General features: G+C 39.3%; 1 protein-coding gene across 1 annotated transcript in view; it reads left to right on the top strand.

The window, feature by feature from the left end:
- CTSC (cathepsin C) overlaps positions 1-12,787 on the top strand; it is a 44,051-nt gene that overhangs the window by 22,455 nt on the left and 8,809 nt on the right. Inside the window, exons 4-5 of the mRNA XM_055581572.1 lie at positions 4,995-5,150; positions 9,351-9,466. Of these exons, the coding sequence (XP_055437547.1) occupies positions 4,995-5,150; positions 9,351-9,466 (272 nt within the window). The remainder of the gene's footprint in view (positions 1-4,994; positions 5,151-9,350; positions 9,467-12,787) is intronic.

Here is a 12,787-nt window from a genome sequence, read left to right as displayed (position 1 = left end):
TTTTTATGATGTTTATAAGGATGTGTCTATATTAATCCTTGGAAAATTTAATTTGATTGTATTAACTTTATTTGACCTAGAAACATAAGCCATGTTATGTACCACTTTACTGGAAAAACACGTTGGGTGATTTAACTGAGAGAAGAAAGTATTTTTTCAAAATACTTCTAAAGTAATGGACCAATGAGGGCTTTAAAGAAGATTTATATAAAGGACCACGGAATTGAGTGACTTATACATGCAAATGAAACAACAGACGGGTTCCAGATCATGAAAGGAGTACGTCAAGGCTGTATATTGTCACCCTGCTTATTTAACTTATATGCAGAGTACATCATGCAAAATGCTGGGCTGGATGAAGCACACCCTAAAATAAAGATTGCCGGGAGAAATATCAATAACCTCAGATATGCAAATGACACCACCCTTATTGGCAGAAAGTGAAGAACTAAAGAGCCTCTTGATGAAAGTGAAAGAGGAAAGTGAAAAAGTTGGCTTAAAACTTAACATTCAGAAAACTAAGATCATGGCATCCGGTCCTATCACTTCATGGGAAATAGATGGGGAAACAATGGAAACAGTGACAGACTTTATTTTTGGGGGCTTCAAAATCACTGCAGATGGTGATTGCAGCCATGAAATTAAAAGACACTTACTCCTTGGAAGGAAAGTTATGACCAACCTAGATAGCATATTCAAAAGCAGAGACATTACTTTGCCAACAAAGGTCCATCTAGTCAAAGCTATGGTTTTTCCATTTGTCAGGTATGGATGTGAGAGTTGGACTGTGAGGAAAGCTGAGTGCTGAAGAATTGATGCTTTTGAAGTGTGGTGTTGGAGAAGACTCTTGCGAGTCCCTTGGACTGCAAGGAGATCCAACCAGTCCATTCTAAAGGAGATCAGTCCTGGGTGTTCACTGGAAGGACTGATGCTGAAGCTGAAACTCCAATACTTTGGCCACCTCATGCAAAGAGCTGACTCATTTAAAAAGACCCTGATGCTGGGAAAGATTGAGGGCAGCAGGAGAAGGGGGCAACAGAGGATACAGTGGTTGGATGGCATCACTGACTCAATGGAGATGAGTTTGAGTAAACTCCGGGAGTTGGTGATGGACAGGGAAGCCTGGTGTGCTGCAGTCCATGGGGTCACAAAGAGACATGACTGAGTGACTGAACTAATTCTAATACAGAAAAATCATTTTATTATTGTCATATAATAAGATGTTGTGGGCTTCTCAGATGGCCCTAGTGGTAAAGAACCCACCTGTCAGTGTGGGAGACATAAGGGACATGAGTTTGATACCTGGGTCAGGAAGATCCCTTGGAGCATGGAATGGCAACCCACTCTAGTATTCTTTCCTGGAAAATCCCGTGGACAGAGGAGCCTGGTGGGCTACAGTCCTTGGGATTGCAAAGAATTGGACAAGACTGAAGTGACTTCACAGCACAGCACGATAAGATGTTGCAGAATCCTTGCAGATACATATGTTTATTTTGCATCAAATATAGGTGATACTAATCTAACATAAATCTTAAGGCAATAATAACTGAATTTCAGGTTCTTAGTATTTATGTAGTATATTTGCTGAGGCTAACACAACAGATTACACAGACTGGGTTAAGCAACAAAGATTTATTTTCTCAGAGTTCTGGAGGCTGTAAGTCCAAGGTCACAGCGTCAGCAGGTTTGACTTCTTCTGAGGGCTCTGTCCTTGGCTTGCAGATGGCTGCTAACAGTTGTCCCTACACAGTCAGCCTGTAAGTGTTCTAATCTCCATTTCTTATAAGTATACCAGTCATGTGAGCTTCCCAGGTGGCTCAGTGGTAAAGAATCCACCTGCTAATTGCTGGAGATGCAAGAGACTTGGGTTTGATCCTGGGTCGGGAAAATCCCTTGGAGAAGGAAATGGCAACCTGCTCCAGTATTCTTGCCTGGGAAATCCCAGGGACAGAGGAGCCTGGCAGCCTTTAGTCCATGGGGTCACAAAGAGTCTGACATGACTGAGCAAACACACACACACACACCAGTCATACTGGAATAGAGCCCATCCATGTGACTTCATTTAACCTTGATGTCCTCTTTAAAGGCCATGTCTCAATATAGTCACATTCTGATACGCTGAAGGTTAGGATGTGAACACATGAATTTAGCTTATAACAGACAGTTAATATTTTTCTTAAGTCAGGTCCAGTGTAAGTCACTGTGAACCACACTAGAGATTTCAGACTTTTTTGGAAGGAAAAGATAAATATTATTGGTAGCAGATTTTGTGTTTTATTTGACTGTGAAATCCCCTGGAAGTGTGTATGAGCAGATCACCCAAAGCCAGGCCACACAGGCAGTGAAGGGCTCTGCAGCAGAAAAGGGGGACGTGAGTTCAAAGAGGACAGATTGTTCTTGTCTGGAGAGGCACCCGCCCACTCAAGATTTAGACCAATTCATCCCCTCCATTTTGAACATAGATTTTAAGTTGCTTTGCTTGGCTTGACCTTTGAGTGACTCATTTCCTGTGAAGCTGCTCACTTTTCACCCTGCCATTTAGGATATAAAGGAAATGGCAACCCACTCCAGTGTTCTTGCCTGGGACGGAGAATCCCAGGGACGGAAGAGAATGATGGGCTGCCGTCTGTGGGGTCGCACAGAGTCGGACACGACTGAAGCGACTTAGCAGCAGCAGCAGTGTATTGTGTACTTTTCTGATATTTCAAGCATTGCCTCATTTAGTGAAGAAGCTACAACCAGAGAGCTCAGAGTCTATGTTGCCTCACTTGGAAAATAAACATTTAGGACTAAGTTACCATCAACGTCTCTTTCAGCTCTTAATGATCACATCTCAAGATAGATATTTACAATTTAAAAACGTGTTTCTTTTGGTGTTCGAGAAGAGTCTTTAGAGTCCCTTGGACTGCAAAGAGATCCAACCAGTCCATCCTAAAGGAAATTAGTCCTGAATATTCATTAGAAGGATTGATGCTGAACCTGAAACTCCAATACTTTGGACAACTAATGCAAAGAACTGACTCATTGGTAAAGACCCTGATGCTGGGAAGGATTGAAGGCAGGAGGAGAAGGGGACGACAGAGGATAAGATGGTTGCATGGCATCACTGACTCCATGGCCATGAGTTTGAGTAAGCTCTGGGAGTTCATGATGGACAGGGAGGCCTGGCGTAGGCCTGCTGCAGTCCATGGGGTTGCAAAGAGTTGGACACAACTGAGGAACTGAACTGAACTGAACCTGTGTCTTAAGAAAAAACAACTGTAACTGGTTTTTGTTGTTTGTTAGCTTGTCAGAAATAGAATACAGACAGTTTTATGTTTAATAAATGTACCTCTCTGTTTTCACATTTTGAAAAATGGGAAAGTACTTTGATAAAAACATTAAAAAACATTGTCAATGTGGTTGCACATTTTTGTTATTATTTCTAATGCTTCCAGGTTATTTGGCTATATCTCAGTACTCTCTCTGTGAACATCTCTCTCTGTGAATTAAAAGAGAAAGAAAAGTTCACAGTATGCCTAAAGTTACTCAGGTTAGGTATATCTTGCTTTGTATAACTGAATGTTAATGGAAGTTATACACTCACTGTATGTATAACTTATATGAATATAACTTATATAATAAGTTATATAATATGTAATAACTTACATAATATAACATATAATAAGTATAACTTATTCACTCTATGTATAACTTTATGTATGTATAGTGTATGAAGTTATCCATACACTATATGGATAGTGAGTCATACTTAAGTCATAGAACCTTTTTTTAGTAGAAATAATGTGGTGAATTCTGTAATGCCTGGCACCCAGCGCATAGGTGTAATACATATTTGAGTTAAATGAATAATCAACTCCCTCAGCCTTTTGCCTTTGTAAACATGCTCTTTGTGTATTAGATTTGTTTACATCTCTGTCCAAGCATTTGACATCAGTTAAACCAGTGCCTCTCAGTATTTAATGTTGCTGTGAATCATCTGGGAATCCTGTTAAAATGTCTATTCTGATTCAGGTGGCCTGGAATGACATTTAGAGTCTGCATTTCTAGCAAGCTTCCAGCTGCTTCTGCTGGTACTGGCTCAAGAACCAAATCTGAGTGACGAGGATATAAACCTTGTCCGTATGGAACAACTTTTTGTTCGTCATGTGGTTACAATACTTGCCTTGCTGTATGTACGTTGAATACAGTTTTGCTGTGCTTCACCCACCCCCTTTTATTATTGCAAAGTTTAAAAGGTGATGTTTGTGTACTCAGTTGTATCCAACTCTTTGTAGCCATGGGTTGCCATTTCCTGCTCCAGGGGATTTTCCGCCCGAGGGACCATACCTGAGTTTCTTTGGCTTCCCGCATTGGCAGGCGGGTTCTTTCCCACTCTGCCACATACACACATTGAAGACAGTTTTGCTGTCTCCTCCACCTTTTCTTATCATTGCCAAGTTTAAAAGGTACATTGCAGAAACTGTATTAATAGAGGTGTGACTCTATCTTACCACTCAGAGATAACCTTGGTTGTATGTACTTTATATAGTATCAATATAAATGTACACTTTCACAGAAATTTGATTCATGCTGTGTCAACTTCTCTGATAGTCTGCTTTTTTGTCTAATATAGTGTGAACATTCTCCCATATCACTAAATAATCTTCCAGACATTTTTACTGAATAAACTGTATAGCAAACGAAGTGCCATTATTTATTTAATCCCTTGTTTGTTTTAGAATTTATGTTTATAATCTATTACTAGTATAAAAGTGTTTCACTGAACATCGTTATACAGTTATCTTAGTTCACTTAAATTTTATTTTCATAGGACATATTCCAGTTCTAGGCTGTGGATATAAATGTAGAGATATAGAGACTAATATACCCAGTTGCCTTCCTGAAAGATTATATCACTTTACACTCAAGCTCACAGTATGAGTGCCTATTTTAATGGAATCTATTTATATCAGTAAAGAGTGTATGTGACCCTATCTTACTTTTGTTGGCAGGTATTCTAATAGGCTCTACAGATATAACCATGACTTTGTGAAAGCTATCAATGCCATTCAGAAGTCTTGGACTGCAGCCCCATACATGGAATATGAGACTCTTACCCTAAAAGAGATGATTAGGAGAGGTGGTGGCCACAGCCGGAGAATTCCAAGGTAATAAAGCACATCTCTTTATCACGAATAAAGATATGTGTTGATTGATGTCTTCCCTTCTAACCAGCCCTCCTTGCATCACTCATTATTTTATTGGTCAATCCCAGTTTAGATGTTTATGTTATCTTTTCTCTGACCGTGCCCCTCTCCTATTCATACATGTCCTGATGTTCTCCAGGCCCCGTTTATGGGCTTTGCTTTCACAGCATCTGCTGCCGCCTTTGCTCTCTTTGCATTTCTCCACTTTGGCTTGAGGGCTTTGTCGTCTCTTGCCTGTATGATGGATCAGCTTCCTGTCTTCTGTCCTTTTGATCTTTTTCCCTCCCTGTCCCCATTCTTAGCCATTCTGTGAAATACTGCCAGTTACATCTTCCTATATTCACCTCTGATCAGATTACTACCTGTTGTCTAAGGAATACATTTAGCCTGGTAATCAAAACCATCTAAATTTGACTGTAACTCTGTTTACCACCCTGACCTGCTTTCAAACAATATGACAAAAATTACTGAAAACTTTAATCTACCGCCATTCATGAAACTTTCTTTGCCTCACATACCCCTGAACTGGCCTATAAAAACCATTGGCAAAAACCAATTTGCCACCAGTAAAAATCTCAAAATCCTTTCTCAGTTTTGAGGTCCAGCAAAAAAAAAAAGTTACATATTTATCAATATACTTCTCCTGCCTTCAGCCAGAAGTGGCATTTCCTATCTTAGTTTACGTACCCCATGATATGCATCTGATGGGAAATTATATCATTCTTTGAATTTATATAGTCAGGAGTTTGGTAGATTTCTTTTATTCCCTGAAAACTATAGATGAGTTTAGCATATGTAGTTCCTTAACATTTATTAAATGACCAATGACATTCTTGTAATGCCATACCTTGCTTCAGGAGAAATTGATGTAACTGAAGGGTAGGAAAACCAATTGGAAAAGCTAATGGGACTCAAAATAAATTTATTTTCAAAAAAATAAAAATAAAAACAAAAAAATTGTGTAGATAGGTTATTTTCTTTTAGTATATTGAAGGATTTTCTAATATTCAGAGATATAATGATTATTTTCTTAATAGCTATAGAGTCCTTTGTTCAAGTTTTATTGTTTAAATAGACCACTGATACATTAATAGTTAACTAAAATACATTGCTGGATAAATGCCAGACTGGATGAATCACAAGCTGGAATCAAGATCGCTGGGAGAAATATCAACGACTTCAGATGTGCAGATGATACCACTCTAGTGGCAGAAAGTAAAGAGGATCTAGAGAGCCTCTTGATGAAGGTGAAAGGGGAGAGTCAAAAAGCTGGCTTAAAACTCAACGTTTAAAAAACTAAGATCATATCATACGATCCTACCATTTCATGACAAATAGAAGGGGAAAAAGTGGAAGCAGTGACAGAGTTAATTTTCTTGGGCTCCAAAATCACTGAAGATGGTGACTTCAGCCATGAAATTAAAAGATGCCTGCTCCTTGGAAGGAAAGTTATGACAAATCTGGACAGTGTATTGAAAAGCAGAGATATCACTTTGCCAACAAAGGTCCATATAGTCAAAGCTATGGTTTTTCCAGTAGTCATTTACAGATGTGAGAGTTGGATGATAAAGTATGCTGAATGCCGAAGAATTGGTGCTTTTGAATCACGGTGCTAGGGAAGACTCTTGAGAGTCCCTTGGACTGTAAGGAGATCAAGCTGGTCAATCCTAAAGAAAATCAACCGTAAATATTCATTGGAAAGACTGTCGCTGAAGCTGAAGCTCCAATACTTGGGCCACCTGATGCAAAGAGCCAACTCATTGGAAAAGATCCTGATGCTGGGAAAGATTGAGGGCAAGAGGAGAAGGGGGTGTCAGAGGATGAGATGATTAAATAGCATCACCTATTCAGTGGACATGAATTTGAGCAAACTCCAGGAGATAGTGGAGGACAGAGGATCCTGGCATACTGCAGTCCATGGTGTCATAAAGAGTAGGACACAACTTGGCAAATGTACAACAATGATAAAATTCATTGCTAAGTTTTTCTTCTGCAGACTAATAATCATAATCTGGCATTTTTTTACTCTGAGACTATATGGAGTTTTTTCCTGTCCGACTGATAGCATTCTCTCATAATTCTACCCCTGTCTCAAAAAATAAATTTTTGTATAATGTTTCTCATAGCATATTCTAAGGAGTGACTAGTCTATGAGATGTTCTGGTTAGTCAAAATTAAGAAAGGGAGAGTATTGTATCACTTCTCAGATTTACTAAAAGGAAAGAGCCATCCTGTGTCTGTGTGAGAGGGAAAGTTGAGAGCTGTTGAGTAGCAATCCAGAGGGTGCCCCAGAGGAGTGTGATCAGTGTTGGAACCTTAGGGAGACCAGGGCTCCTATCCGAAAGATGTGAGCCTGAGACACAACTGCATTGCCACGTGTCAGATGCCATGTTTCTGAAGAACTCCTGAAGAGAGTTTCTGAAGAACTTTGAATTTTTCTCTTTCCACTCAACCACCTTGGTTTTAGAGAAGAGACAGATTTATGAAGCCCTGTTTTTAAGGCTAATAAGTCTCCATAGAATGTTTAAGATAAGATAGAAGTGGGAAATGTTGAAGCCAGACATTGTGGTCTAGCTGCCTGGTTTTCAGTAGCACTTTTGTATATATGTTAGATCTGCTGAAAGTGACATAGTAGAAACTCAGAGATTCTTAACCTGAAACTCTGAAACTGAACCTGCTCAAATTGTAAAAAAATGTACCGTTTATGGACATCTCTCTGAGTGAGTCCAGAGCTTTCTCTGAATTCTTAAAAGCATCTGGACCCAAATGATGAAGAGCCAATAATGTATAGTGTGCCTGTGATGTCTGTAATTCTCACTTCTCCGCCACCCAGCGTCCTCTTTCACTCACTTCATTTTCATACCATTGAGCTTCATTTGTCACGTTGCTTTTATTCTGTCTGTGTGTGCATTGATGGATAAACACTCTGCCTATAGGATGTAGGAAGAAGGAAGTTAACACTTCAATTGAGTGTTTTGTTCACATTTAAGATAGTTACTTAAATGTATCACCAGCATATTTAGTCATAAAGACATGGATGTTGATGGTCGTGGTAATCACCATAATAGCCTAATAGCTTATTAAAGACATCCAAGACTAGGTAATGTTTTAAGCGCATTAATCATTATTGCATTGAATTATCATAACAGTGCTTAGAGGTAGGTATGACTATGCACATCGTAATAGGAGGTGATCATAGTTTTATGATGTTAAGTTCTCTGACGAGTGTCACACAGCTAGGAAGTGGTGAAGCCATTGTAGGTGTCTTTATGTCTTACTTTTATCTGTTTATTGACCTGGTTTGCCTTCTTCTACTTACGTCCTGTATTTCTCTGCCTTTCACTTCTTTTGTGACTACCATCACCACCCTCTGTAGAGTCAAACATCAGTAATTCCTCTGTTTTCTCTAAAACATTTATAGGCCATCTTCAATTTCCCATATCTACTTTTTTGGGTCAAAATATATGAAAAGAGAATGCTGTTATTTAGGCATACTAAAACTAGGAATGGCAATATATAAAACCAGTATTGTTTCATAGGGGAAAATTACTAGATCCTGAAAAATAGATGGGTAATTTTGAGACTTCTCCAGTAGCCAGTGGCTGAGACACTGTGATCTCGGTGCAGGAGGCCTGGGTTCAATCCCTAGTCAAGGAACTAGACCCTGCATGTTGCAACTAAACATCCCACATGCCACAACCAAGACCACTCATAGCCAAATAAATAAATTGAAAAATAAATAATTGTAACAGTTAAAAAAAAAAAAAACAGAAATGGGCAATCTGTATAACTTAGTTGTATAATTGACACATTGTATAATAGATACATTTTTGACTGCAGCCCACCAGGCTCCTCCATCCATGGGATTCTCCAGGCAAGAGTACTGGAGTGGGTTGCCATTTCCTTCTCCAGGGTATCTTCCCGACCCAGGGATCGAACCCACATTGTAGGCAGACACTTTACTATCTGAGTCACCAGGGAAGTCCATAATAGATACATTTTTGTATAATAGAAACATTGAAACACTGATGGACAAGTGTTCTTTGGATCTGAATCTACATCCTAGCCAGCCAGGTGGTTGAAATTATGGGATTAAAGGTTAGGAAATCATCCTCAAAGGAAAGACTGTGCATTGATGTCAAGTGTCTATTTCCATCCTAGGCCCAAACCTGCACCAATAACTGCTGAAATACAGAAAAAGATTTTGCATTTGCCAACATCCTGGGATTGGAGAAATGTTCGTGGTATCAATTTTGTTACTCCCGTTCGAAACCAAGGTAAAAAAATGTCTGATTTTTTTTCTTTTTTATTAAATCATTCTGAAATATTTATTGAACATTTACTATGTACCAGGCTCTCACATTCTGGGGATACAGAGATGAAACTGGTATGATCTACTTTAGTAAAGAAATAGAAAATCTATAGCTAATGAATAAATCTAATGAATACGCACTTCTTCTTTTTGTATCCTTGACAGACACTGGTAATACATGATCTCTCCAGCTGAGCTCAGCATTTCTTCAGTGTCCTCCTCAGTATGTGTTCCAGATAGCTAGTGAAATTCATTAGAGTGGTATATAAGCCAAAGTCATTTGCATTCCAGGTTACGGAGACTTGTACAGAAACAAAGAATTGCAGCTAAAATTAGTCTTTCTTGTCTTTCTTCTGCAGGTGGTTTGTTGCAATCTTTCATTTTTTTAACTGAAATATAGTTGGCTTAGAATGTTGTATTAGTTTCAAGTGTACAGCAAAGTGATTCAGTTTATATATACTTTTTCAGATTCTTTTCCATTATAGTTTAAGATATTGAATATGTGATATGAATAAGTGATCTCATATGTTGTTTGTCTTTCTCTGTGATTCACTTGGGCTTCCCCTGTAGCTAGCTGGTAAAGAATCCACCTGCAATATAGGAGACCCTGGTTCGATTCTTAGGTTGGGAAGATCCCTTGGAGAAGGGATAGGCTACCAGCTCAGTATTCTTGGGCTTTCCTGGTGGCTCAGTCTGTAAAGAACGCCTGCAGTGTGGGAGACCTGGGTTCAATCCCTGGTTTGGGAAGATCCCCTGGAGGCGGGCATGGCAACCCGCTTCGGTATTCATGCCTGGAGAATCCCGATGAAAGAGGAGCCTGGAGGGCTGATTTACTTAGTATGAGAATCTCTAGGTTCATCCATGTTGCTACAAATTGCATTATTTCATTCTTTTCTTATGGCTGAGTAATACTCCACTGTGTGTGTGTGTGTGTATATATATATATACACACATATATATATACATATACATATATATATACATATATATATATACATATATATATATATATATATATATATACACATACACACCGTATCTTCTTTATTCTGGAATCTTTCTTTAAGTATCCACCCACTCTCCCCCCACCCCTCCCCCATCATTAGTCTAATTATAGGAGCCCAGAAAATGAATCCTTAATTTTTTTTGCTGATGAAGTAGATTTTTTGAATTGCGGAAGGATCTTTCAGTTAACTTTACATCAGGATATGACATATAATGGTAAGTATTAACTCAGCTTCCCGGTGGAATGTTTACCAGCATTATCACTATAATTGCATTTTGTCAGTTGTTTCTGAAAATTAGATACAGTATGAGTAGATTTAATAACGTTGCCTCTAATAGCACTTGAGAGCAAATTATCTTAGCCTAAATTTTAGCCAACAATGATTGGAGAATCATTTATACAATGCTCAGGTTTATTACTTCTAAGCTCATTTTGAAGACAATTGTGGTACGCAGGGCTGGTTTGCTACTATAAAGTGGGTGTAGTATTTGCTGTCTGGAAACATTCCGATGGGTGTTTCCTGAAAGGATTATAAATTAATAACACCCAAAAATAAATTTTCCTTCCCCTTTCCTAAAAATTCAGTAATCAGCCTCTGCCAGTTCTCAGTATTCACCACCACCCCTTCAGTTCATCCCCACTGCATTCTTAGAGAGTGTTCTGAATATATGGGGCTTTGGGCAAGTCTTGCAATGGCAGGGTTCCGGTCCTTTATCTGACACTGGAGGTCTCATCTCTTTGTCTTTCCTTTGTGCCAGTTATTCTTGGCCTCTTTGGCTCCAGAGAAAGTGTGGGTCCTGAAATCCATCCCTACCTTTCCTGGGGACAGCTTCTTTGAAAATGAGGGATTGGAAATTTAAAGGTAATTGAGAAATGAGTGCAAAGTCAGTTAAAAAGATTTGATGTTAAGAGAGAATTAAGATTTATTCTGTCATCAAATAGGTTTCCTGTCCTTACTGGAGAGGATTAAGTAGACTTCCCTGGTGGCTCAGGCGGTAAAGTGTCTGTCTACAGTGCGGGAGACCCGGGTTCGATCCCTGGGTGGGGAAGATCTGCTGGAGGAGGGAATGGCAATCCACTCCAGTACTACTGCTAAGTCATTTCAGTCGTGTCTGACTCTGTGTGACCCCATAGACAGCAGCCCACCAGGCTCTCCCGTCCCTGGGATTCTCCAGGCAAGAACACTGGAGTGGGTTGCCATTTCCTTCTCCAATGCATGAAAGTGAAAAGTGAAAGGGAAGTTGCTCAGTCGTGTCCGACCCTCAGCGACCCCATGGACTGCAGCCTTCCAGGCTCCTCCATCCATGGGATTTTCCAGGCAAGAGTACTGGAGTGGGGTGCCATTGCCTCCAGTACTATTGCCTGGAAAATCCCATGGACAGAGGAGCCTGGTAGGCAACAGTCCATGGAGTCGCAAAGAGTCGGACACGTTTGAGCGACTCAATTCTACACATTGACTGTCGAGGGCTTAGCACATGGCTGTTCCCACTGTGTTGTGTTTATAGGGTATCCAACATGTCAGGAATTTTTGTTTAAAGGCTGAAGATATGAAGACTAATATGATACAGTCCTTTGTCCTAGAGACTACAGCTTAGCAAGACTTACAAACAAAACATTAAGATACAATATAACTGCTTTAAGTAGGGCGCTTAAAAAATTCATTCAGAGAAGGTTGGAAGAAAAATTTAGCTCAGCTCACTTCCCAAAAAGGTTTAATTGACTAGTGATGAGATAAGAATTCGAAGGAAATCAGACTTTCCAATCCCAGATTCTTTGACAGTGTCTCTCTTGTAGCTCAGTAAAAGCTATTGTTGTCTGTAATATTCCATATTCTTTGAGTGTTATAAATATGGTTTGTATAGACATGGGCAGTTTAAAAAGAGGGCTTTGAGTGATTCATTGCTTTTAAATTGATCCCTCATCTGTGGTATCTTCTCAGATATCTGAGAAAATAATGTACTCAGTGGTTCCTCTTTTGACTTCTTTGTGGTGTTCTGTACTTTAGGTTATGAAAAAAATTATTTTCTCTTCCTACTAACTGGGCTACTTGGAAGTTTCCACTAACTTAAATACACCAGTGTCCTATAGAATTCAAAATTACCCACAGTTCAGGGAATTCACAACTTTTCTCTATTCAGAGAGCAAATTCAGAGTAATGAAAAAAAAAAAAAAAGTCCTGGGTAGGGGGATAAACTTTTACCCTAAACTTGTTAGGGTAAGTTTAAGCACCAGCCTTATAGCTAAGGTTTACTTTGCATGTGAGAGGGAAGAGAGCTAGGA

This window comes from Bubalus kerabau, chromosome 5 (assembly GCF_029407905.1).
Source record: "Bubalus kerabau isolate K-KA32 ecotype Philippines breed swamp buffalo chromosome 5, PCC_UOA_SB_1v2, whole genome shotgun sequence".
In the NCBI taxonomy this organism is placed as follows: domain Eukaryota; kingdom Metazoa; phylum Chordata; class Mammalia; order Artiodactyla; family Bovidae; genus Bubalus; species Bubalus kerabau.
Note: the sequence above shows the minus strand (reverse complement) of the source record. Positions and strands in the feature narration are given on the sequence as shown.